The following is a 27,444-nucleotide window of genomic DNA, read 5'->3' on the forward strand; positions in this document are numbered from 1 at the left end:
AACTTTGCACAGTATTATGTTGGACTTATTGTTTCTATTTCTGCATGGCTAGTCCAGGTAAAATGAGCCTAAACACCATAAACATAAACATTTATAGCAGAGCATACTGTATGTATGGACACACACTTTTATGAGAGCTGTAGCACACGTTCCTCACATATTTGGCTTCCCCTCAGTTTTTCCCACCTAAAGGTGAAGTGCTTTACTCCCCAGTTAAATTATGCAGCCCAACTATAAGTATAATGTATACAAGGCTGGCGCTGGGCTCTTGCTTTACGATGTGGGACTTTGCTTAACATAGAAACAAAAATGGTCCACAACTGTACTTTACTTTTTATGTTCATTTAATTATCAGAAAAAACAACAAGTGCATCCTTAAAAACCCAACTTTAGCTCACTGACCAAGTGGTTACAGTCACTTGGGTACTGAATTCAAAATGTAAAAAAATGTAATTGTGTACAGCATTTTTCTTTGAGTTTCCCTATATTTTTCTTCACAAAGCATTCACTATCTCTAGGTCCAGTTGCTTCAGAAATGTACTTATTCTTTGTACACCAAATAATAAATCAAACAAATCACACCTTCATTACTGCTGCATCCAGGAAAACATCCTGTAAAGAATGTGATACATGTGATGTTTACAGAATCTGTTAAAAAAGAAAAGAATTAAATAGACAATTTTTCTTAAATTTATAAACACCTGATAGCTGGGGCTGTGTTATTGTAAGACTGATTTGATGTACAGAATATTTCCAGTTTTAGTCCAAACATGTTGAAGGAAAAAGAATCCAGAGATAAAATCAGCGGTGGTATGAAAGGATATGAGCAACATTTCCATGCTGCTGGATGAAAAAAATGCTACTGGGCATGACCTCTGCTCTGTGATCCAAACAACAGATTCTTTCCCTCTTTTGGACATTTTGTTTGACGTTGGAGCTACAAGAGTTGCCCGCAACCAAATACTTATTATGTAAGCTAGTCGGGAGTTTTTTAGGTTAAATACTTTCATACTCTGGGTTACCGATTGTCTGTTTCACACAGGATCTCTGTGAATCCTACCGCTGTTGCAGGGCATTGTAAAGTCTCCTTGTTTACAACAACAAATCTTCTGGCTGATAAAAAATGCCCAGGACAGTGAGTGCTGACCGTCATGTAATCTTAAAGTTAATTAAAATAAATGAAAAGATGCTTATTGTGAGAACAACCTGCAGGACTTTACAACTGGATGATATTTAGCAATGGCGGCAGAATCTGCCACCCTCTGTTGTTTCCAGTGTTGACGACAAAGAGTCAGTACACATTAGCCTTGTTATGCCAACCCGTGTCACCTCGGCTTGTTGTCCTGTTCAGACAACAGCAGGTTGTTGAGTTTGATAACAATGTTGGCAAAGTCAGTGAGTTCCACAAAGTCTGAGGTTATGATGTTGACCCCGTCCACCCCCGGCCTCTGAGCCTCCACCCAGGACATGATGGTTGGCAGGTTTCTAGAGCCGAATAAGAAAAAGGAAAGCATGAGAATACATATACATATAATGAGTTGTTATTGTTAAACTGAATATCCTGTCACATGTATTCAACATTAACCCTTTGGCTGAGAAGGATGCTAAACGTTACCAAGAGCCAAGTTTCAGTCTCTCTTTGGTTTCTTGTTATGGCTACAGTATTAAAAGTTCCAGTTAGCTGCTGCTTGGTTTGATGTCTATCTGAAAACAAAAATTCCGTTTAATCTGCTGAAGAAGTTTTTAGATACCACATATTGATACGTTTTAAGATGTCAAATAAAGCAGACCTGAGGAAACATAAGGTTGAGAGGATTGTTGTTTCTCTCTGTATGTCTGTCTGTTTGTCAGAGAAGTTTCTTTTCACTGCTACTTTATAGTGTCTGTTTTGGTTCCTGGCATAGGCACATCCACCCACCATGACTCTGGCTGTATCACTTCTAACACCCAAAACTTCTCTCCTCAGCCGATGCCGCCAGCAGAACAAAACCAGGAAGTCAGAATGTTTCCCCGGTGATAAACAATCTCATTTCCTTGGAAGTGCAAAATTAGGCCACCTCCTGTCTCGCCAGAGTGTCCATGCAGGAGTTTTACAAGCAGCGGCAGCTCCCCTCACTTGTGAGGGTTCGATGGGTTTGTTCCATTAGTCAGGATTTCCCGCACCATTTTCATCTGAATCTCAGGTTCATGGAGCTAGACTGACTGCAATGGTATACTGACTGTAAATTATATTGCTCCCACTAAGGATATGGGATTTCTTATCTATAAATGCTCATTATTTTATAAAATAAAACATGATTGACATGTGTCATGACACTTTAAATTGGCACTAGACCTATTCAGTAAGACACTTCTGACACAGCAAATATCTTACTTCTGTCAGATGACCACAGGGATTAAATGAACTGCGTGGATTGTTCAATTATCCTCACTATAAAAAAATAACATGCTGATTGCTTGATCCGTTAGCTTGTTATGACCAAATTTAATACTCCACCGTGTCTGTTATACTGTATATGATAGTTCAAGAACTATCAATTATATGTTTAATTACCATTCAGCATTGTTTTTCTCTGTCACAGTACATTTAGTACAGACACTGTAATGAATAAGGCGGTCGTTTTTCTTTCCTGTCATTTGGACCAGAGTACAACTGCTGTTCTGAGACCTTTGAGCTTTAACTGTACTGCCATCTGCTGGTCACAGAACTGACATAAAAAAAAGTTTGGATAAATGTGGGGTAACAGATCAGTGTTCAATAATAAGCAATTACACAGAAACCACCTAAAGTGTTTGTAAACATATAAATACAAATGCACACTTCTACAGTTTCCAAGAATTACTCCCTGAGCTACAAATTCCGAAATTAAAACAGACACTGACCTCTCCACCAGGTAGTTTCGAAGGCCCCACACCAGACCCTTAGCCACAGTGTTTGCTCTGGGTGTGAGGATGGCCTGGGACACGTGGAAGGCACCCTGCTTTGCTCTTTCCTTCAGTGTAGTGTCAAGAAACTATTCAGAAAGAAGACAAACACAAACTTTCTAAATGGAAACTTCTCATTTAAATCATAAAAAACACCATATAGGTGCAAAAATACAAAATGGAGTAGGTTTACAAAAATAAGTCGCAAAAAACAGAAATACATGAACCGCAGAATAATGCTCCTATGTATTAAGAACAATAATCTGGGTAAGTAAGCTATATAAATAAATATATAGTAAATATTATGTTTAAAAAAGAATGTACATTTTCCTTATCAACCAATTTGCAAAATAATAATCACACTAGAGGTTTTTTGAGGCCAGTTGCCATATGTTGTATTGAGAGGACTTCATTACCCATAATGCCAAATAAAGGACGCTAGAGAGCCTTTTGACTGGAAAAAACAGCTCATTCTGTTGGCAGAAAGTTTGTACACATCGTTATCACAAGCTAACCTATGGACCCGTTTCTCTGCAGTAAAATATTATGTTCAGTTAAATCCAGAACGCTATTTCATCATCCTGAACATAGTTGACTTAAGCTACACCAGTCACTGTGGAGACTCAAAGATGTCAAGTTAACAGCTAAACAAAAGATTGAAAGTCAAGAAACTTAATGAAATGATACAGATCCTGATGTGTAACAGATGGAATTCCCAGTCTTTTGGAAGAAGTGCATCCCAGACTTCAGTATTGATTTCCTGTCAGTGAGATAAAAAGAAGCAAGCATGCAGTTGAGGCCTTATCACAGGCTGTTGTTTTTCTAACCTGGGTGAGCTTGCGAGGTTCTGTAGTGTTTGCCCAGGGAGCAGGGATCTTGTTGCCTGGCCACATGATGGGGTTGTCTTTACCTGATGGATGATGGTAGAACACAATTACCTGAGGAGAAAAAAAAATAAAAATGAAAACAAGAACATTTATTAACCATTCTTTGCTGCAAAAGAAAGATAACACGGCCTCCTTGTTCCTATCTCTTTGTCTACTTTTCCTCTTTAACCTGTTCACCTACTTCCTCTGCTCTGCACTCTCTCTCTGTTATTCCCCTGTCACACTAAGGCAGTTTAGGGTCATACAGATTAGGGTCAACGTACTGTATTTGCATTAGTCATGGACATGCAACTTAAACCACAAAAACAGCACTGATATGGGAGTGCTTATGGAACTAATTAATTTATAAATGTGTGTTAGTGTTTAAAAGGAGAATGAAGAAATAGATGAGTGAGGACTGGGAATAAAAATTAAAAGAAGTGATAAAGAATGTAAAAGTAGCTGACTAGGGGGCAGAGAGGAGGGCATTTAAATGGAGGTAAATGAAACAACGAGAAACACAGGAATGGTGTACAGATCAGATAAATGTTAATACCTTGTCAGAAGTAAAGCAAACTGGTAATGGGATGACGCTTAACACTAATGCCTGTCCAGTTGTGTCATAGGTCACAGGGATTACTGGACTGTGGGGTTAATTGGGCTGACCGGTGAAGGCATTTCTCCATGCAGGTGCAAACACAAGCAAAGGAAGTTCAACAATCCTGCTGATCCTGGATGCAGATGGTAACCTCACAGCTTCTTTTCTGGTGCCATTTTAATTATCACCATTAAACCATATGATCATAATATCCAGTGGTTTCAGAAGTTCTCTAGATCATGTCTTATAGTACTTGGTGCATCCTGATCTCACCTGGTACCCTTTCTCCCAGAGGAAGTCCAAGGTAATCCCCTCTACTGCACAGTTGTTACAAAGCTTGCTGCCAAACACTTCTTGAAGCATGCCGATGAGGTATGTGTGATGATCTGCATTCATTGCATAGTAGTGGTTGAAGTCTAGAAACACAACCTAAATTCAAAGAAAGGAAAAATATCAACATCATGTTAATCATATTACTGTCTCTGTTTTTTTTTTCAAAAACTAATCCCACAACAATACCTTAAAGTTTTCTCACCTCTTTCTTGTGTGTGACTAAGAAGGAGTTAATTTCTAACAAGCCGTCCCTCACCTGCAGTAAACAGAACAAAGGGTTAAGTTTGTCTACTCCATCAATCCTAAATATCTGTCAGCCACAGACTGAATCAATAGGCCTCCGTTTAAGTCAAAGTCTTTGAGTTCAAGGGTTGTGCAGTGGGGGAAAAACATTACATTGCATCATGAAATGCATCTCCTATAACAGACACACATTACCTTCATGACATGTTATCTGTTTAACAAAACCCTGTCTGCTTAAGAAAGCATGACATGTTAGAATGACCCATTTCAGAGGAGGGATGTTTACAGTTAATCTGACAACCTTGATCCCTGCTCAAAGGAAACATCTGCTGGTAATGACACAATACAAGCTGAACAAAACAACTGTTCATGCTGGAATATAAGTAAAGACTAAGTCTGAATGATTGAAGAGATCTGAATGGACATCAAAATTTTAATTTGATCATTTCAAGAAAGGAGGATTACAATCTGGAAAGACAAAACACCCCATACTATAAGACAAAATCACACAGATTAAACAAATATACCACAACTTTAAGAAAAGATGCTGATTTTTGCTTATAAAATACTAGATTGTAATGACTTTTTGACTTACCTTGTGACCAAAAAGGCCGTGGATGAAGTAAATCTCTTTTCCAGGCTCACCTGGTTTGGAGGAAACCCTGAGGTCAAAGTACCGAATTCCTGCATCCAGCTGCTCTTTGAAGGAGAGATTCTGGGAATAAATATAATTTATATGGCATGTTAAATAACAGCTGGCTACAACACTTCACAGACACTTCTGCTGTAAAAAGCAGAAACTCTGATATTTCATATTATGTATATGCCAACTGCATGATGATGGGTTTGACCAGTGATCTGAACCCATTACCTGAGTCATGGACCACTTCACCATAACTTTCTTGGCCAAGACGCTGAACATGGTGGCCAGGTATTTAACATATGTCTTCTGATCTGGGCCCACTGGAGCATGCACATCCACCCAGTAGGTAAAAGAATCATGAGACCCTGGAAGAAAGAAAAGATTTACAATCAGAACAAATCAGAAAAAAGACAATGCGGGGAACTGATGCACTGGAGAAGTGTTCAGATATAAAGAAAACAGAGCTACTTGTAAAAAAAAAAAAAAAAAAAAAAAAAAAAAAAGGTGAAGATAAGGCAGCATTAGAAAAGATCAGAAAAGTGAAATATTGAAGAGAGTGATAAAGGTGACGTGTGCGTTATAATGGCTGTTAAGCCAGACTTGCTGTTTGGTCTGTATCGTTCCTATGGACAGAGAGATGCAAACATATTCACGCGCAACAGGCTCACCAGGCACAGCAAGGTGTTTGAGAGGCATGGCACTGAGCTTGGAGGGCAGCGAACCCATCCACTCGGCATTGGCATTGCCGATCCCTGCAGGTCGAGTCTTCATGCCAGATCCTGCCCTTCAACAACTTTCCTCAGGAAGCTTCTCGCTGTTGCCATCCCGTCGACGCATTCCCATGCGCTCCCATCAGATCAAAAGAAGCAAAGGTCATTTTGTAGGCTATTCCACTTTTAATCCCAATGTATCATCGGTTCTAATCTGGGACCAGATCCATCACTAGCCGCGTTTTGCCATGTGGCGGACAAGCTTTGCCTTGCCGTAGAGTCGCAGTAAGGTGTGCTCTCACCGGCATATAGGGAATCCATTGACGAGACCTGTGGCTGGCTAACGACTGCGCTAATCCTCTTAAGGAGAATTCCAATTTGCTATCCCCTCTTCTTCTGCTTCTCGTCGTAGGTCAGCTTTAAGTGTGTGCTTGTTTTAAGTTAACCCCCTGACAACTGATGGAAATTTTATTTTACAAAGGCCTAAGATTTGGGTCAGAACCAGAGCACATACAGTGACGTGTTGGTTTAAGTGTTTATAAAACTGTCAATGTTATAACTTTTAAAACAGTTCTCCAAATCTGATTCTTGCCTACTGTAGGCCTATGCATTGAGTCCTTTTGTTCTGCACTGTATCCGTGATAACAATGGGTCTGGTGTAAATGTCATCTGGACTTAGTTGTGTTAATCACATTAGGCTGGTGTTTCTTAGGCTATAGATCTTCGGTTAGTTGTATTTTCGGACGACTAATGTGTATGTGTCTTCACAGCTCCCAATTGGCAAAGATGAATTTTAAAACAACCCTACAGCTCCACCTACTGGTGGGAAACTTCACCTGCAGCCCAATGATAGCTGTAGTGTGGGCTGGTCAGAGATCTGGTATAATGGCCTGGAAAAGCAAGGAACACTACGATTCCAGGTATTGTCTGTTGAAAATTCTACGGTTATTATCATGTCCCATTACTAAAAAGTAGTTTCAAATGTTGAGAACTCATTTGGGGCCTTATCATTACTCTAGTCCTTTGTCAGTCTAGTATTTTCCTGTAAAAGGGAAAACGTGTCAAAATAAGCAGTTCGAGTTACCGTTTAACTAAAATTCAAGCATCATTTGTTCGACTGAAGCGTTTCGCGACAACCTTCTCGAGAACCCTACGAACAACAAGCCCCATAAAGCATTGCGTCCACACATGCGCCAACCGTCACCTGTCAGCTTCTTCAAGCGTCGAGTTTATGTGTGCGTTTCCATGGAGAGCAGTAGCACGCACACTCATACACAGACACACAAAAGCGCTTTATCTTGAGAGATAGGTTTCATACTACGTGAATTTTGTTTCGAGAGCATTTGTGTAATCAACAGGTCCATATAACCGCCGGAAAAGAAGCCTACAACCCTACCTGGTAAGTTTGAAACCGTAGAATGTAGAGGAAAATAGACGAAAGTAAGGGATAGCCCAAACAAAAATGGTTGGGTGCTGGGGGTTAGTTGTTAGTTGTCAAACCACAGAGTCTAATGGGCTGTGCAGTAGTTGGTTTATTACAACCGTTAGCTATTTTTGCAGTGTCTTAATGTTTTATGTTGAGTTAAAAGTGAATGACAACAGAGATACCTGTGCAATCGTGTGTCTCATTATGTCACAATGTAATCAAATTAGAAATTAAACTTAATCTGTTTCCTTTCCACTGTGTGGTGAATGTCCACGCCTGTTTTCAATTGACCTTGAATAGCCGCCTGTGTCAGGCAGGTGGCTTGGAAACATGTTAATTCCCTTTAAATCCCTCCTCAACAGATTGTCCAATGTGAAAGCTGAGTGCAGGCCAGCTGCCCCTGCCAGCTCCTCGATCTGTGCCACTTTTTGGTCAGACTATCCAGCAGGGTTTCGTTTTGTGAACTAATGTATATTTTAGTGTGAACAACAGGGGACTATTTTGTAAGGAGGGTTGTTGAATCTTTAACACTTACTGTTTGATATTAAAAGGATTTGATGAGTCATTTAACAATTACTTGGAATCAGAAATCTAAATCCAGTTTGGATGCTCTGTTCTTGGATCAGTCCATTACCATGAATTGTAATCTCCTTTTGTTTAGCTGCCCTCAGACAACCTGCAGCAGTTTGTCCTCAACTCCCATAAGATAGTAGGTAATTACTCTTGCAGGCTTGTTCTGCTTCCTTATCATATCTCTTATTCCACCAACAGCAGATCCTCTGTAGCTTTTGTATTTTTGACATGAAACAGTGTGTGACAACCTGACCAGTATCCTTCATGAAAGAGGATAAACTGAGCTTAAAAGGCTTTCGAGTGGCTTAGTTTGTCTTGTTCTATCACAGTTATGACATGAGTCTGATGTAAGAACACCAGTTTCATCAAGGTCTAATACCTGCTTTTTTGCTAAAAGTTGTTTACCAGAACACTGACCCAGCCGTTCTGTCAATGACCCCTGTGTTGTCAGTCCAATCCTCTTGCCAGGCAGGTGGAGTGGATGCTGGTTATCGTGATGTAACATCCTATTTTCATCCCTCTGGGCCTAATCTGCCTAGTGCTGGCTGTGTCATCTCCCTTGTGTCTTCATTTAGGAGCCTTATACTAGTGGAGCAGACACCTAATCTATTTCACTGTTGGCAAAAAAGAGGTCATTTATTATCTTTGCCATGAAATCTGTTTCACAAAGATAATACTTATGATGTTCAATGCTCAGGTCAAGCTTCTTGTTATGTGATTGACTTTTAGACTTTTTGTATCTTGCTGATTTCTTTTATCTCTTTCCTGTCACTGAAGGATAACACAGGCTCATGAGCGACATCACCGGGATCCGACCTTTCGAACAAAAGATTGGTTACTGCAAGATGAGTCTTAAACCTCAAGAACTGGTTAGTGTTGTGACGAACTGGCAAAGTGACAGTCCCTCCTTCCAGAGTGAGAGCCATTGACAACTGAAGGTGAAGACGCCGAAGAGCAAAGGCATTTGATCGATGAATGAGAACTGCGTGTCCACATCTCATTTGATGACAAAGGAAAGTTAGCAAGCTGATGAAACCACCTGAGAGATGATGAACCGCTACACCACCCTGAAGCAGCTGGGTGACGGCACCTATGGCAGCGTACTGATGGGGAGAAGCAATGAGTCAGGAGAACTGGTGGCGATCAAGAGGTGAGGATTTTACCTTAAAGTCAAATCTTTTTTGTCAGCGTGAGTTACTTCCCAAATTTTCCTTTAATTAGATAAGTGTTTCATGACGCAGATAAACATTTTTTATATATTTTATTTTTGGGGCTTCTTATGCCTTGAATAAGATAATATAGAGGACGATGGACAGAGTACGAAACAGGGTGAGATTTGGCAGTGACATGGAGGAAAGAGGCCACAGGCTGGATTCAAACTCAGGCCACCCACACAAGGGTGAACCTCATGTTGCGCAAACTAAACCACTAGGTCATCTGAGCTCCAAAAATAAAAATATCTAAGTGTTTCTGGATGTAAGTTGACCCGTCCTTTACAGACTGTTCTCCTATTCTTATTTCAAAAAAGAAGAAAGAAAATTTATGCTTGCAGGGATTATTCTTTTCCACAATAACATGATCATCATAGTAAGTAGCTTTAAAAAGAAGTGCTTCAGGTTTCTTTCTGTCACCAGGGCAAACAAACTAGTCAACATGCCTTTGTCTCAGCAGCATGGCAGCAGGGTTCAATAATAGATGAGAAACCAGGGAGATGCGTCCACTATTTGATCATTTGGTTACCATGCAAGACAATACAAGTGGTGACGGTGAAAGGGAGTGAAAGTAGACGGAGTGTGTCAGGTTGCTGACATTGCAGAAGGAACTACTGAAACAGGCAGGTGCAGAAGAGCGGAGAAAATGATCACCGCTGGTTTTGTTACTCTTACATAATTCTAGCCAGAGGGTGAGAATGAGCAAAGTGTCCTGTTTACCACCCGATGTGCTGTTTTGAAGTCTGTAGTAACACTTAGAAAAAATACTGCCTTTTACTGTTTAAAAATAGATGTGTGGAGGACTTCAGTCTTGAACAATGAAAAATAAAGCTTCTGCATCTTAGAATACCCGTTTATTATGTGACTGTTTATACTTATTCTTTAAATGAATGAGCTGAAATAAGAGTCGCCCCCAAAATGCTGAATAATTTATGAAGACCTGTACTGTAAGCTAGGTGTAACTCATATGGCCTGCAGGTTTGATGTCTTTTCTTAAGGTGATGCATATCTGATCCTTCTCGGGTTGATCTTCTTTTACAGAATGAAGAGGAAGTTTTATTCCTGGGAAGAATGCATGAACTTGAGAGAGGTGAAGGTAGGTGAAGGGTTGAGGACACTTAATTTCAAACACAATAACAATACCTTCTGTATTAACACTGTTGTCAGTCACATTGGCTCATATCTATTCCTCCTGAGGTCTTTGTTATTTTGTTGTCTAGAAAATCCGAGGACACCAAACGCAGCCACAAAAACAGGGATACTCTGTTGTTGAATGAATTAGATATATCCAAGTTATATCCACATACACTTGTATCTGTATGTGGAAACAAGATCTGTGGCAGGTTGTAATCTGTTAGACTTAAACTAAGGGTCATGTTGTTTATTTTAAAGGGGACATATCATGCTGATCCCTGATTTAATACTTACATATAGCATAATAAATTTGAAAACAAGACCTTACACCCCCTGAATTTTCAAAAAACGAGATATTGTTTTTTTTCTGATATCCCAGAACGAGATTTGATGCCTCTGAAAATAGGTCATTGCCAGATGGCCGCGAGATTTCAAACGTCGTGACGACACAAGGATCCTTTCTTTTTATTGGAGTAATCTAATAAAGCAGATCCTCATCTGTGAAGTCAGTTAGTCACACAACCGCCACCGAGGGATACACCCACCAAGAGCCGAGTATAAATGTATAAACTATACATGTTACAGTACCGGTTTGACTCACCACACTGAAGCGTCCTGAGATGATCTGTGTCGAGGTGGATTTTCTTCCTCCTGAGCTGCAGAACCGTCCGGGTCTGACTCGGGGTCCAATACAAAAGGACGTATCCTACACTCTGCCATTTTATCAGTGCTATCAATGCCTTACAGTGAAGTTTTGGCAAACAGCAAACTCGCTCAGTCTGCTCCATTCAATGTGGCGATTTTGTAAATACTGCCATGCTGCAAAAACCGCCCCCTGGCTCTACCCCCTCCGCCCCTCTGATAGAACTGACCAATCAGAGCACAAAGGGCTGTGACGTTGCGAGGTTACTGGAGGTCATTCTCGAAATGGAGCGTTTCAACTGGATTTTCAGAATGGCCTACAATGAGGATGTTGAGAACGCTATTGTGGGGCAATGAAGGAACTAAATGACTTGTACTGATGGCTGAAATGCTTTACAGGCATCCTAGTCTGGCATAGTAAAAAGGAGAAACAAGTATGATATGTCCCCTTTAAGAATTTGTCCCAAAACTCAGCTGCTTTTTGGCCATTGAAAATGTCCCCTGATACAGCTAAAATTTCCACAGAAGTAACTTACTCATGTCTTCATTGTTGTGAACTAGTGAACATTTTCCCAGCCATGACAATATTCTATGATGATGTGTCTCACTAGTCTTTGAAAAAGCTGAATCATGCCAACGTGGTGAAACTGAAGGAGGTTATCAGAGAAAACGACCACCTCTACTTTGTCTTTGAGTATATGAAGGAGAACCTCTACCAGCTTATGAAGGACAGGTAAGAAAAGACAAATCACTCATTCACTCATTACAATGTCAATGTTTGCTTGAGCTCTGTAATACAGGGGTTTCTTTTCCCTTTTTTACTTGCAAAAAACTGAAATCTTATCAAGTGTTTTTGTCTTGTTTTCAGTAGAAAATGTCTTTTTAGACTTAATATGAGCCACATTCACCTGACCAGTCCAGAAAACTGTCTTGTTTCAAGTTAGTTAAAGACAAAAAAGGTCTGAATTGCTTCCAACAAATAAAACGGATCTGCCAATGGAACAAGAGGAAAGCTACTTGTATTAACATATTATTCTAGTTTAAACAAATTTTTGAGCAAATTTTTCGTATTCCATCTGCAGATTTTATTTACTTATTACAAGTAATTCAGACCTAATTTTTGTCTTGAAATAGCTCAAAACATGACATTTTTCTGGACCGACCAGTTGAATATGGCTCATATCATGTATATCAAGACAGTTTTTACTTAAAATGAGACAAAAACACGAGATAGGATTTCATTTTTTTTGCAGTGTGGTGCTAAGTTAAAAAAGTCAGTTGTTGGTTTTATATGTCTGTGTTCCACCACACAATGATGTCAGATGTTTTGAACTTGACCTACAATAGCTTACCCTTGAACACAGCTGCCTCCACACTGATGCCTTCTCTGGGGGCAGCCCAATTGTTTTTCCCAGTACAGACACCCCAAGTGTGCTCTGCATCACAAACACCTCAGTTTGTTTTTGGAAAGTGACGTTAGCACAAAAGTTTAACACTAGCTGAAGCACAATACATTTACATTTTGTCAGTGAGTATTACTGTTTGAAGACATACTCAATGAACTTGTGCTTACAATACCAGACTCATAAAAAGTTATTTTATGTTCACAGAAAAAAGTTGTTCCCCGAGTCAGTGATCAGAAACATAAGCTTTCAGATTTTACAAGGCCTGGCCTTTATTCACAAATATGGTAGGTGCGCCGTTCTCTTCATGCTCTGCTCGTGTAAGGAGGCTGCTTACTTACTGCAAGATTCACTGAGGCATCAAAGCTAAAGAATATTTCACGTCTTAACTGTACAGTTCAATTGGAGATGAAATGACCCGAATCTTGCAGTTTGTGAATTCTTAATTTCTGCCTTGTCTAACTCAATGCTCTTTGCATTCTTTCATGATTGGCTGTGTGGAAGCCTCATATGTAAGGCTTTAAGGTGGCATGTTTTTGTAAACCCCCCACCCCCTCAAAAAAAAGGCATCAAACCTTCCATGTCCCTGCTCCCACACATCCAAAGTGCCTGAATGTTTCAAGAATTGTCGTCTTTCTAACTGCTTCCCTTTTTGTTTCTCTGTTACCTCTCTTCCTTCTTTTTCCATGCTTTGCTCTGCTGTCAGAGAGAATAAGATGTTCTCTGAAAATGAAATCAGGAACATCTTGTTTCAAGTGCTTTCTGGGTTGGTTTTTGTGCATAAGCATGGTAAGAGGTCTTTTTCTCTCATCTTGAACCTGTAGCGTAATGTTTCAGGTGGTGGTTGTGGTGTGTTTGACACTGTTAAACCTTGTGATCTCTAGATAGGCTAAATCCATGAAATTCAGTAATCAAAATATGATCAACCCTGAGCTCCATCTGGTGTAGCAGTGGTTGGCTAAGATGTTTTACTTTTTGTCCCCATTTAGAAAAAAAATAATACAATAGAAGTTAGGGTCTGTGCTTTTACCCAGGATTATTTCTGCTTAGAATTTGTATCGCATAACTATTAGCTAATGCGTTTGACTATTAAAAATGGGCGCATGCTACAGGGCCCAAACTGTTTTCTTTGAGTTTTTTCAAAGTAATAGTTCCCACACATTTAGTTTATTTTTTGATTTAAAATCCTCTTAATTATTTTCATCATTGAAATAACTTGTCATGTCACGTGGTCTTACTTAAACAGTTAATTAGAGAGGTTAGAGAAACATGAATTACTTATAACATTAAAAAGGGGCATAACATACAGACCTTGGCTCTACAGGCTTTGATTGTTGATTGGTTATTTAAGATGTGTGATCTCTGTTTTCACTGTGGCTAAGCTAAAAGTTGTACTGGTTCAACAGGTTTCTTTCATCGAGACATGAAGCCAGAGAATCTGTTGTGCATGGGTCCAGAACTGGTTAAAATAGCAGATTTTGGACTGGCCAGAGAGATTCGCTCTAAACCTCCCTACACAGACTACGTGTCAACAAGATGGTAAGAGCACTTGGCTTTAGTTCCAACCGTAAACACAAGACACAGCCTTTATCCCCTGCCATGATAAAATGGTTTTATGTATCTTTGCAGTATGAGTTGTTGGTTGGTTTATTTGAGTCTGTGGTTTTTCCAGGTACCGAGCTCCAGAGGTTCTGCTCAGGTCATCCACCTACAGCTCTCCTATTGACCTGTGGGCTGTGGGCTGCATCATGGCAGAACTGTACACTCTCAGACCTCTTTTCCCAGGGAACAGTGAAGTGGATGAGATCTTCAAGATCTGCCAAGTTTTAGGCACTGTTAAAAAGGTGAGAGGAAACTAAAAAGAGAGCTGGAAACCCTTGCTTTTTACCAGGTTTAAAAACTGTGTGAGAATATTTCTGTCATGGAAGAATCACCTTTCATTACACAGGCTGTTTTAAAGGATGCAGTCATACATGCTAAATTTGTTTTAGCAAAGTATCTGGAATTGTTTTCCACGCTACTTCCTTTACCTAAAAAGAGATTTGATCTTCTCCTTCAGGCGGATTGGCCGGAGGGCTACCAGCTGGCTTCTGCTATGAACTTCCGGTTTCCTCAGTGCGTGCCGACCCCTCTGAAGACCCTCATCCCAAATGCCAGCAATGAAGCAATCACCCTGATGAAAGACCTGCTGCAGTGGGACCCGAAAAAGAGGCCGACTGCTGTTCAGGTGGGCAAGACTAAGCCTGATGGTTGGCTGTTAATTTCCAGTTTACATGCTAGACCAAACATTTCTTTGGACACTTCAAACTGAGCACATCACAGCACAACACACACCTTATACATACTGCTTACCTATAGCTCCAACACTGAGATTATCCAGCATCCTAATCCCCCTTTATTTAAGTAGTGCTGAAGCACTTCACGTGCGCTGCTTATTTTTCCATTCCTGCTGCTTTACTCTGTTTATTATGCACACCTGTGGTTATCACGTAGTTAGACATAATTTCCACTCATGTGACAGGCTTGGATTGCTCTGTGGGCCCTGAGTGGCAACACCTCTCCACCAGGAGTGATAGTGTTTTTCCATTCTCTGCTTACTCAGCTCCCACAGGGGAAATGCCCATCTACTTACAACTCTTTCTAGGTAAACAGATTAGTTTAGAATTAGTCAGCAAGAGCAGTCCTTTAAAACAATCTATTCATGCACAATGCCTGCATTATCGTTCTTGTCCTTATAATTGTAGCGCAGTTTCTGAGGCTGAAGGATTTTGGAAAATGTTGCAACTGCAATTTAGAATTAGTTGTTTTTTTTTTTTTTTTTTAAATTTAATTTAATTTTTTATTTAAATATGAATCCTCTCTTCCATGAATCTCACACTTGGTAAAGTGCAGAAATGTCAATAAAACAAAATCTCTGGCTCAACCACTGAAATGTGTCAACATGTGGAATGCACTGTTTTATGACGTGAAAAAGAAACACTATGTGAACATATATCAGTTGTATAAAAATCTTACTGAGCTCTCATCAGTAACAAAACACAAACTCTTGAACTTTTGAAAATTGCTTTCTTTTACATTGCCATGTTGGTTTAGATTCGATTAATTGTTCAGCCCTAGTTTCTTACCAGCAATGAAGCCCTAGCTCAGCCCTAGTTTCTTGCAGGTCCATTTACATGATGGATTCACTTGTGTCATTTTCCATAATGTTTCTGAAAATCTGAACCATGCCTTGAAAGAATGCTGCTTAACTTTTCACAATATTTACAACTTGTAATTTCCAATGCTTTTCTTTAGGCCCTGCGGTATCCATACTTCCAAGTAGGACAAATTTTAGGACCTCGTCCTCAGAGCCAGGACATCAAGAAAGTGCAGGCCAGGACACAGGCCCAGAGGCAGGTATCAGAGTCCAAGACCGACCCTCAACAGTCTACGTCTGAATCCAAGGCCTCCACATCCTCCTCCAGAAACCATCAGCAGCATCACCACCAGCCTCTTCAACAGATCCCTCTTCCCCAAACTGAGAGTAAACCTGGAGGTCTCAGCCATACAGTGAGTGTCCTTTCAGATTGTGTACTTTCACATACTTGTACACCAGAGTCCCTCTGGCCAGTGACTTCGTACATAAAATTTTATGTAGTAGAGAAAACTTTTACAACAATGAAAGCATAAGCAAAGTTAAGTTTGTGAACATATTTTATCATTTTAGATAAGATAGTTTGTGTAAACTTAAGGAAGACATTTCTTTTATAGAAAGCGGCATCGTTGGGCAGTGAGAACAGCATTGGAGGTGGTGGTGGTGGGATTGGAGTGCTAAAGAGTGGTCGCCGTCGCTGGGGCCAGACGATGGCCAAGACCTCAGATAGTTGGGAAGAATCGGACCCCTCAGAAACTTCCGCCTCCAACTCCAAAAAACCCAGCCTGGGGAACGCAGAGGAGGAGAGGGGCCCTGTGGAGCACCGCCCACAGTAAGTGCTAGAATGCCTTTCCATATCTGAAGTGGGATTTTTTTTCCAAGTAAGCACTGATTGATTCTCAGATTTTCACTGGTTTGCAGGAGTCTACTTTTTTTAACCTTGCTTTTTCAATTTTTTAGATGCACTTTTTTGCAAATCTGATAAAATTATGAAATAAATTGTGAAACACATATCACACATAGTATGGGGACTCACACAACCACGACTTTACAGAGCAGGTTCAGAGCCTGAAAAATCAACCCTTGTTTAGAAAAATTGTTTTTAAGTGTCTGTCTTTCCATTGCAGGCCTAGGGAGCAGAAACCTTTGTTTTCCTACAGCACAGTGACAAAGCTACCCAACAACATTAAAGCTAGCCACACTGACTCCAATCTTCCAGGATCAGCTGCACGGCAGCACTACCTGAGCCAGTCACGATACCTACCTGGTAAGGATGTATGACAACTTCAACAATGTGTCATCATTTTATATATTTATGGTAAAACAGATGATTCTGTTACTTCCAGGGTTGATCAGCAAGAATCAGAATTCCTCTGGAGAAAAGGAGATGAGTGGTATGACACTGAGGGACCTGTGGGAGAACTCAAACCCTGTCAATAAACCACTCGCTCCTATTGGAGCAAGAGTCAATGCAGGTAAAGACTGATGACACATGTAGAGGTGTTAGAGGCTTGTTGGCTTGTTGGTCGTGTGCAGAGGATAGTGCCCAGGTTCTAAGACACAGGCCTCCTGATTTTCTGTCAACATCCTCAGGGAGTTTCCACAAAAGTGTAATGTTATCTGTCAATAACTTATTGAGACCCCATATTGTAGAAAGGGACAAAAATAAAATACATTTTGTGACCCTTATCTGAAATGAACATTTACCTTTTTTTCTTTGGTTTTTTGAGCTCTCACAAAAATATTAGATCAATGTAATTTAAGGTAAACATAGTTTGTCCACTGATAATTCACATTCAGAGGAATAAGTAATTCTCACACTGTAACCGTCCATGTTGCCCTATTTACCATGCAGTGAAAAGCAGGTTTGTTCTAGTGTCATTTACTGTTGTATAATAGGAGACTGCACTCTCTCTGATTAGCTCTTGATGCTAATGATGCAGCTAATGTCCCCTGATCAGTATTTATAGGCCACTGACAGAGCAGTGTTAGGAGCGAGCCAGAGTGTCTGTGACTTTAGAGATGGGACACCTCCATAAATCATTTGTCATGTAGAAAGACACACAATACTGATCCCCTGCCGTGCTCCCTCCCTCGCTCTCTTCTTCCGTCTTTCTTTCAGCTCTCTCCGTCTCTGTTTCTTATTCATGACAGTGTTAGAGCAAGTGTTCCCTAAATGGCCCCTTAACTGCAACCCCCTGCTCATTTGTCCGACTTTCAAGCACTCACAGCTCACCCATGTTTGTTTTGATAGTGCTCGACCATCACTCATGAGACTAATTACTCATAAATTTCTTTAAACTATCATTATTTAAAAGCTCACATTTTTCTTTCTCTCAGTCATTTGCTTCTTTTTCTCATTTCTTTCTGGACGCATGCATCTTTTCCAACTCTACTTTTGCTGAGATAGAGGACAATGCCTCTGGGTCTATGGACAGCCCACAAGAGAAACCTATAATTAAAGAAAGAATACTTGAGAAAATCGACCTCTCCAAAGGTATTTCATACAGATGGTATCAGGGCACTGTTTTGTTGTATTTTACAGTTGAAAGAAACTCAGTTAACAAATAGATATCTGTCTCTCTGTAGATACCTCTGTCGGTCTGTGTTACTGTAAGATGCCTGAGATGCTAATGCACTTCTGTGTATTAACATTGTAGTTAGTATGCTGACTGATGCATCAAGCTTCAGGTATTCATCCAGACACTTAACATGACAAAGAAAGGAGCTGCTAAAAGCTCTGCTGGGGACTACAGTACAAATACACAGTTTAGGCAGAGAACTAAGAACCCCAGTTGCTAAATAAGCGCTAAACTGCACCACAACCACAACACCTTCATGAAAGAACAATGAGGCTTTTCTCTAATTATACTGATAACCATCTGTAGCCGCTTGGTGAGGCAGACTGATGGTGTCGCTGGCAAACTTGAATAGCTTCAATCACTTGATTCAAGTCATTTGTTTGGACCGTCAGTACCTGATGCATATGCACGAGCCACTTCACACACCGTAACACAGATATTTAATATTAAGGCTTGTGTTCGAACTTTTATTAGTTTCTTTTTTCTCGTTCAAAGTTTTCTTTATTTGTATATTTTTGTGTTTGAATTGTTGGCGCCAGTTGAGTATAAAAGCGTTTCATTCATACAGAATAAGGCTTCACCATGTTTCCTTCCTTCTAGGGAACTTTGTAAGCACCAAATACAACTTATCTGGGGGTTATATTCCGTCATTCCAGAAGAAAGAGGTGGGCTCAGTGGGACAGAGGATCCAGCTGGCTCCTTTGGCTGGCCAGCACACAAGTAAGATGTGATCCCATCTTTTGAACACAATTTAATGTTTCTATCAAATCACATTACCTCCCTTTAATCCTCTTGCTTCCTGACTCCTACTACTGTTCTCCTCTCTTTTCTTCTGCTCAGCTACTAATCTCTTATCTGTGATATTTCAAGTCCTAACTCTTGGTCACTTGAACTATATTTCTGCTCTTTCTTCACCCTTTCAGTCAATCTTTCTTCATCACCTGATAGTAAAAAAGACAAACCAAAATCTGCAAAGTCCAAGCCTATATCCAACTCATCTTTGAGTGATGCTAAAGAAGGTATTCCCTTTTTCTAATAGCTGCTTTTTATTTCCTCATTCACTCATTGTGTTTAAGTTGATCTGTTTTAGGAGGAAAATATAACATTGCTTCTGTTACTTCCTTACTTGAATGAATGAGTATTTTATTTTGGTTAAAGTCTACAGTACAGAATATCAATTATGTCAGTTTATAAAGAAACTTATGCACATGGTTGCAGTAAAAAAAAATTACAGAAAATTTATCATTTAACAATTCACTTTAAGTGTGTTTTCACACGTTTATCTCATTTAATAAAAACTAATAGGATTATATGTTCAGATACTGTATAAAGGAAGTGTGGACTGACGGCTGGATGCCATGTTCCTCCAGATTTCGAGGGCTGGAAGAGGAGGACCGACAGGACTCACATGAAGGGGAGCAGCTACTCAGCTCTGGCAAAAAACTCTGGAAATATCCTGAACAGAGCCCCAGCTGTCCAGCCTGTCCATGGCAGAGTGGACTGGACATCCAAATATGGTGGAAACCGGTAGTTCACGAAAGCAGAAAGTCAACTTCTTCTGGATGCAAATCTGTGATGACTGCAAGCAGAGATTTACCTACATTTCATACTCAACCCCTGATGGACATTTGGATGTAGAACTCTGCTTGTTACTTGATACAAAAGACATTTTTAGAAAAGCATATTCCTATGTAGAATATAGGTGATAGAAAGTAATATCAAATAAGGAATATGGATGTGTTCAGTGTGTTTCCACAGAGCACGAAACATGAACTGCATGCTCCAGCTGGGGATGAAAGTTGCCAAGATGCTGATACTGTCTGCAAGACAATCCCACTGTTTACCTAGGGATCCAGTGTAGGGCCAATTCTACTTTTAGTGTTGAGCTTTGAGTAGAAGTTGAATGTAGCACAGGTCATCTTTTTTCTTTAGTTCTTGTGATAAAGTATTATTTTGCTCCTAATTACAGAACACTACAGCCATTTATCTCTTAGCAGGTTATGTTTCCTCTGCTGTTATTCACCAGGTGACTCAAAAAAATCTACTCGTCATAGTAGATAAGTAATTTAAGCGTCTTCTAACAGATTTCTGCACTTCTTTGTATTATGCAATGAATTCACTGACATTTTGTAAAGCTTTTATACAAATAAATACAAAAGACTTCACATTTCAACCGCTCCATGATAGAAACAATTTATTATATTTCATCCTAAAATATACAATACTGTTTATTTCTTACAAAATAATATTAATGTTCAACAGTAAATGACAAACGCTTGACAGGCCACTCCTTGCACAGAAAGTGGGAAATCTTCACTCCATCAGGACTCCTGGGGTTTCTGGAGCAAAGCCAGACTGAGCTTCCCCACCATCAGAAGACTGAAACAAGACGGTAACTTCAGACTGAGGTACACATCCATGAAAGTGGTTAACAAACCAGAAGCTGTGCTTCACTGAGACATTGATCAATCTGTTTTTAGTATCAGTATTAGCGTTTGTCACCATGATTACATCAGACTGGTACAATGAGCTCAGTTGCAGTTTTTCCTAAAAATTGTCAGTTAATGTGAAATATGTTCCATGCACAGTACATTTAGTCATATAAAATAGATGATTACCTTGCTCCAGCCATCAGTCCTGCTGGCATGAACTTCCTGGATCCATAAAACCTCTTTCCCATGACACCGGTCAGTGCCCCTGATGTAGCTGGAAAACAAGCAGTGAAAAAGTTGGTCAAACCATTAACAACATACCAAAACACATTCCCAATCAGGTCCTTTTTCCAGTTTAAGCCATTTTCAACAGTGTATATTTTCAGTAATCCAACCTAGGGACACCCAGACATTGTTGGGGTCATTGGAGATCTGGTAGGCACCAAAACCTGCAAGGCCTCCAAAGAGAAGACCAGCAGCAAGCGAGGGGACACTGCCTGAAAGAGGGGACACAAAGCAGGTCTGAGCCTAACATCCAGAAGAGTGAACTGCGGGTATGCAGGTATGCTTGAGACTCAGAATAAACACTGCTGTACATGAGAGCAGGGATTGTTAATGAGAGTTTTTTTTTTTCTTTAATTTTCCTCAGACAATCAGTCATCGGTATCACTTCAAAGCCCCAGTGTTTTGTCAGTATCCCAAAGAGCAGGCCATAAAGTAAAACTTCTACGATCATTGTCAATCTTTTGCTGAAATACACACATACCTGCTTTCACATAACCAATGGCTCCTCCAGATGCAATAAGAGCTGCGTATCCATAACCTATCCAGTCCGTCGTCATGTTGGACACCTGTCAGGACACAGCGTGTAATTTAGCAGACAGACTAAACATGTGCAGTAAGTATTCCTTTCAGACGCCCCTTTCTAATCTACTTGTTGTATTATCACTTACAGTTGTAAAATTGGCTAAAGGGCTGCCTGCGGGCTGCAACACAGAGCTGTTACAGAACACTAGCTGAGGCAACAGGAGATATATAAACATTGTCGCTTCCGAGGTATTCCCGCGTTCACTGGGCAGTAAACGTCAGTTATGGGTCAGAAACTGTCACATTGTGGCCTCTCAAGGGTGTGAATGTGTCTGTTTTGATAGATAAGATTTACTGATATCCCAACTGCTTAGCGTGAGCATGAGCTCCAGACGCACATATTAGCATCACTGGTGTAACAACGCACCTACAGGGTTTTACAGGACAGCTTACTTAATACACAGAACCCATTTACACCACGAAGTGTACGCTAGTGACAATCCAAGAACAGTGCAAATGTGAAGTCTCAGACATGAAACACGACAACTTAAAATGTAAATGTAGCATACAACCTTGCTACTCCAGTTTGTCCTTCTGTCACCACAAGCGGTAGCCTTTGTTCCCAGCCGAGCGCATAACGATGGTACACATGTAGGCGTTTATGTGGCTTATGGGAAATGTAGGCAGTGGTGCTTTAAAACCATATGCTGCGTTCAAGTTCGGTTTTCCAAATCAGCAAGTCACGATCAATATAAAAAAAGGAAATTTGGAAAACCTTAAAGTGAAATTATACACACAACTTTATGCTTGAAATATTTCCAGATATCTTTTACCAGGTGGTTTAAGCTATTACCGTTTTGATTCCCAGAAATGATCAGACATTGACCTATGTTCCCATGTGTGCCATTTAATAGGCTTGTCTTAAAATTCATTGACAGTCATTCCTTAAGTGTGCGATTAAGATTGATTTAACTAACATGTTGGATATCAAATCTGCATTTTGTCCTGCGTTTCTTACCACATCATAACCAAAAAAAACGCCATACATTGCACCTGTGCTTTCCAATTAGGCATTTAACTCATTGACCTTTGAAAAATAAGTTGTATTCCCCTAATCCAAAATCACATATTTTTTTAAAACCATTTTGGTTAAAATATCAACCAAAAACCATATGTGTATGAGCTTTAATATCCTACGTATTTCACTAAAAACTTGTGAGAACCCTTGATTGTCCCCAATAATTTTGATATATTTTTTAAACCACAAGATGGCGCCACAGGATTATATTAAATTATATTTCAACTATAACCCATATAAACCCAGTCTTTGAGACACAAATCTATAAGATTTGACCCTTACTATTTAATTCAATTAAGAAAATAAACAACACAAAGTAAAAAAAATATTATATATATATCAAAAACACTCAAGACACTAAAGGTAATCTCCTTTCAAAGTATCTGTTTAAGCACTGGGGAAAATGGAAGGGTTTCCTGTGTAAACGGAGAGTCAAACTTCATCTTGCAAGTGTAAAACTTCGTGGGGCAGGACGGGTGGGCGAGTGAATGGCGTTTAAAGAAGACAATGCTGATTGCTTTAAATTACATTCATGAGAAAAATCAGTCCGCCTTGTGAGTTGAGCCGATAGTTCTGTTTAATATCTTTAATGTTTTCACAAGATCCTATTGCTTACCACCTGCTTTTTGACTGACATCGGTTTGGCAGTTTCACTGACTGGACTACTCACCGCGCAGTGCATACGCACATTCTCATTTGGTTTCAATTACATGCAGTATTGTCTTAAATCCATGGGTGGTGGGTCCTCTTTCCTCTGCTGAAGCAAGGTGGCGCTGGAACACAATTTATCCTCAACAGGGAGCAGCGTTTTGTACAAAAGGCCTGAACCTTACCGACCAAATCTTACGAAGCTACTCAGGGCTTCTATACCCTGACTGCTGGTGACAAGATGATTGTGGTCTTCAGAAGTCCCGCTCCACAGATCGCATAAAGAGGCCAGACGAAAATCATCACTGCAAATCAAACAGGGAGGATTTGCTAACTTCTGCACAACTTCCAACACTGAGTAGCAAGTCCTGTTAAGGATCAGTGTTATCCCACACAAAGTAGCAGGCAGACAGTCAACAAGGAGAAACTTTTCCCAGAGTGATAACTGACATGTTTAGCAACAAGACGGACGCGTGAATGCGCAGGAACAAATTGATCTGAGCAGTACGTTTTTGACCCCAAAAGCAAGATGGTCTGCCTAACACCTTCTTACACAGAATCACATATGATCACTAAACACACTGTGGAGAGTTAAGACACTAATATTACCAAAGTAAACAGAATCGAGATAATAATAATAATAATAATAATAATAATAATAATAATAATAATAATAATAATAATAATAATAATAATAAAAATAATAATAATAATGAATTAAACTACAATAAGGTGTCATTTGTCTACATATGAATATGCAGAGAGTGCCTGAGGTGTAGCCGTTGCCTGCGCCTATTAAACCCAGCGCGCAGTTTTAAGGAGCTGAACGTTGCCGGAGGCCCGGTGCTCCGGTGGAAGTGGTTGAAACCAAGCCCTAGACAAACAGGCTGGATATTCAAAAGGGACCCCGCTCTTTAACCCACTCTCACACAGCTCTACTCTAAAATCTACTCCTCCCTTAGTGTGCGGAGCCCCAAACAACGTTTCTGATCCCCCCACCTCCCTCTCCTTTGTCCAGCCCTGCTAAGGTCTATATAGCTGCAGGTATTGTGTGTGCAGTGAAAGTGTGATCGCCTTTGAAGTCAAACATGAAGGCTTGTTTTAAATATTAACACCACAAAGACATCTATAGATTTTTGTGGGATTATGAATTGCAAAAATAAACCCTATTGTTTTTGAGTTTTTTTTTTCAGGAAAAACACGTAAAATTAAGAATATTCCTTTGTTAACCTTGCCATTTATTTTCAGTTTAAGCAATAAAAGTAGGCTATTTATTGTCGGTGTTTGGTATGATAAAAAAAATCCATGGGGTTATCTGCCATGGAGATGCTCCGCACTCTGCGTCCCATCTGAAACCTGCATGACTGTGTGTGCGTATGTGTGTGTGTGTGACTTGAAAGAGGAGAAAGGGGGTTTTGGACTTAAGCTTTCACCATTATCACCTATGTGTGCGCACGTGTTGCTCTCTACTGTGTATGTGTGCGTGTGTGCGCGCGCGAGTGACAGACAGACAGGGGGAGAGCTCATTCGCTCATGGCCGCAGGGGTCTACATAAGTATGTATTAGAAATAAACAGTGGATAAATAAATAATGAGCCTCACAATAGCAGGGTAGCTTTCTGCGTAGAGGTAATGATGTTGGCAGTTAACCTTCAAGTTTTTAACTCGACACAGTTTCATCTGCGATGAGACTTCGTGTTTTTAACACAGAGGAATCACTGTAGAAAAACGAGAAAGGTTAATTTTCTCCTAAAATATATCTGTCTTCTTGACTCTAACGACAGCTAAAGACAAACACATGATTAACTTAATTTTTTGCTTTCCTCCATCATCTTTAATTCCCCTGCAGCCTTAGCATATTCTCAATAAAGCCATCTTTGTTTGGTAATTCCCCAAAACTGCGTCATGTGTCATCCACACTGTGCAGCTCTGCAGCTTTTATTTAGAAAATACATTTTTCACTAAAATATAACTGATTAACTAATATTTTAGTATGAAACATGGAAATTGTCTTAAGTGGATACTTCCTTTTTTGTTTCTGTAACGAAGTCATTGGCTGTGATTGAGTTTTAAAGTTTTCTCAAATTACAATCATGTTTTGTTTTGCTTTCATATTTATTGTTTGCATCTTCTTTTTAAAAAGCCAATTTGATCAAATCAGTAAAAATAGATCATGAATGTAAGGGAGCGAAGGCCTCCTTAGCTCCCAGACAAAAAGGCTATCCCATTTTCAGCAGGTAGTCTCCTTTCTCGCCCACACCCGCATCACTGCGCATGCGTCACCAGGTAGCCCCGCACCGTTTTTATGGCCAGGTGAGCCGATTCGGTCCAGGTAAGAAGTGAAGGTTTACTTTGGGACCGAGACTTTATGATAGACACGGCACCGGATCGACCGAATAACCTTCCAAAGACAACTGAAGACAAAGAATGTCAATTATGGGCAAGATGGGGGAATGGCAGGTATGTGTTGCGCTTACTTTGAGACAAAGAGGCGGCTGTGGAAAGCCATGAAAAGTGTCAGAGTGTTGACTTGTTGGAGGATGAGGCTGCCCAGGCTCCGTAAAATCTTTTATGGAGGGTGGAGGGACAGAACTCTTGTGTAATTCTTATGGATTTTTACCTGTCAGGAGAGCAAACCACGAAGTTAACAGTTTTATTTTGGAAACTCTCCTTTTTTTTACTGAGATGTTACCTTCCATGTCAAACTGCTCTTCTCTTTGTTTTGCTTTAAAAACCTGAGGACGACGATCTCATGCTGTACGCAGCAGTTTGGATCCACATATGTGTTTGATCACACATTAGAAACGTGTGGAATCAGACATGATGGGACTTGGTTTGTGTCTAAATTAAAGGTCTGATGAAACGAGACATTTACTCTCTAATGTCGTGCGTAATGCAAATAAATCACAACTTTATACAGATATTATTGGCACACAGTGCAAGATGTTTCAAATCGGATTACACACTTGCAATATAGTTAAAAGCACCCCCTGGTGTACTTTGCATTGAGTTCTGCTTGGTTTCACTGAAAACCTGACCTTGTTTATTCTGGCAACCTGTGGTCTTTTCTGTAACAAAAAAACAAAACAAAAAAAACTTTCCCCTCACTCGTTAAAGAACCTCTCACCACTACACACAACCTAACCTGACCAGCAGAAAGACACTCGCTGCACAGCTGTCAGTCAGTCAGTTTCATCTCTCCCTTCTCATTAATAACAAGTGCTTTTCAAGTCAGAGAACTCCACCAAAAATGGTAATCCAGGTTTTAAAGCAGAGGGGCCAACGCCTTGCAGAGCTGGCGACCTGTCTGCTGACCCACGACCTGCTGAGGTGAAGGCTCGGCCGGCGACAGGGCAGAGCCAGGCTCTCCCTGCAGCTCATTCAAATGAAACAAGGCCATGTTGTTGTGTTAATTATTTACATTCCCCCTCACAAACTCCGCGCCCTTACAGGTAGTCAATGGACCTGTAGATCTGATTCGAATGGCTCAACCTTTTTAACATAACATTGAGAGAATAGCCTCTCAAGGTCTCCACTCTCAATGGGATTAAAATAACAGTTTGGGAGTTGAAAAATCAAGGCTGGCACCAAAGTGTGTGACAGCGTTGTATTTGCATAGACATGCTGTGTTCACGTCAGGTATTGGAAAACGAATAACTAAGGCGCTTGGTTTAAAGGATTTAATTCAATGCGCTTGTGCCAAAAAGTCACTTTAACAAAGACACTTGTCATGAAGAAAAGCAAAAATGAAATTTCTGCACTTTGTTTTGGTTTTCAACAGCTTCCGAAAGAGAAATACAAATTCTATCATAAACCGTCCCAGGTGCATGCAGGTCCTCATGCATGACTGTACCCCCCTTTACTCACACCTGACTGAACAGTAGAAATAACAAGCGTGTGTGGTGTCTTGCTGCTTTAGTTTTTACCTGTGCGCTGTCCATTGGTGTTGTGTGAGCAGATGGGGGGGAATCAAACGGCTGTTGATATGCTAATGAGGCCCTGTGCCAGTGTTATTACAGAGCTGCTCCAGCCCTTCACTTCCACCATTAGAGGGAGAC

General features: G+C 40.2%; 3 protein-coding genes across 5 annotated transcripts; 1 reads left to right on the forward strand and 2 right to left on the reverse strand.

The window, feature by feature from the left end:
• Positions 1 to 492: 492 nt before the first annotated feature.
• On the reverse strand, positions 493 to 6,616 carry plcxd2 (phosphatidylinositol-specific phospholipase C, X domain containing 2). The gene is made up of 8 exons (XM_074693771.1): positions 6,277 to 6,616; positions 5,837 to 5,973; positions 5,561 to 5,680; positions 4,925 to 4,978; positions 4,663 to 4,818; positions 3,753 to 3,863; positions 2,884 to 3,014; positions 493 to 1,485 (listed from the first exon to the last, which is right to left on the reverse strand). Exons 1-8 carry the CDS (start codon positions 6,377 to 6,379, stop codon positions 1,326 to 1,328), a joined length of 972 nt encoding a protein of 323 aa, XP_074549872.1. The 5' UTR covers positions 6,380 to 6,616; the 3' UTR covers positions 493 to 1,325.
• A 918-nt stretch (positions 6,617 to 7,534) lies between these two features.
• On the forward strand, positions 7,535 to 20,587 carry mak (male germ cell-associated kinase). Of its 3 annotated transcripts, XM_074693873.1 has the most exons (15): positions 7,535 to 7,717; positions 9,095 to 9,467; positions 10,570 to 10,624; positions 11,916 to 12,037; positions 12,915 to 12,994; positions 14,114 to 14,246; positions 14,380 to 14,551; positions 14,767 to 14,934; positions 16,002 to 16,256; positions 16,458 to 16,672; positions 16,968 to 17,107; positions 17,187 to 17,315; positions 19,023 to 19,142; positions 19,346 to 19,441; positions 19,793 to 20,587. In XM_074693873.1, the coding sequence occupies exons 2-15, from the start codon at positions 9,364 to 9,366 to the stop codon at positions 19,951 to 19,953; spliced, it is 1,950 nt and encodes a 649-aa protein (XP_074549974.1). In that variant the 5' UTR covers positions 7,535 to 7,717; positions 9,095 to 9,363; the 3' UTR covers positions 19,954 to 20,587. The 3 variants fall into 3 exon arrangements, with proteins under 3 accessions (XP_074549974.1, XP_074549975.1, XP_074549976.1); XM_074693874.1 differs by lacking the exon at positions 19,346 to 19,441 and having other exon boundaries at positions 19,793 to 20,586; XM_074693875.1 differs by lacking the exons at positions 7,535 to 7,717; positions 9,095 to 9,467; positions 10,570 to 10,624; positions 11,916 to 12,037; positions 12,915 to 12,994 and adding an exon at positions 13,006 to 13,496.
• A 12-nt stretch (positions 20,588 to 20,599) lies between these two features.
• Positions 20,600 to 22,319, reverse strand: tmem14ca (transmembrane protein 14Ca). Its single transcript, XM_074693876.1, has 5 exons — positions 22,234 to 22,319; positions 21,621 to 21,705; positions 21,250 to 21,351; positions 21,041 to 21,128; positions 20,600 to 20,801 (listed from the first exon to the last, which is right to left on the reverse strand). The coding sequence occupies exons 2-5, from the start codon at positions 21,694 to 21,696 to the stop codon at positions 20,744 to 20,746; spliced, it is 324 nt and encodes a 107-aa protein (XP_074549977.1). The 5' UTR covers positions 21,697 to 21,705; positions 22,234 to 22,319; the 3' UTR covers positions 20,600 to 20,743.
• Positions 22,320 to 27,444: the final 5,125 nt, after the last annotated feature.

The sequence above is a fragment of the Halichoeres trimaculatus genome, unplaced genomic scaffold (genome assembly GCF_033239565.1).
Source record: "Halichoeres trimaculatus isolate MK-OKI-2021-1 unplaced genomic scaffold, fHalTri1.1 fHalTri1_scaffold_18, whole genome shotgun sequence".
NCBI classification, from domain to species: domain Eukaryota; kingdom Metazoa; phylum Chordata; class Actinopteri; order Labriformes; family Labridae; genus Halichoeres; species Halichoeres trimaculatus.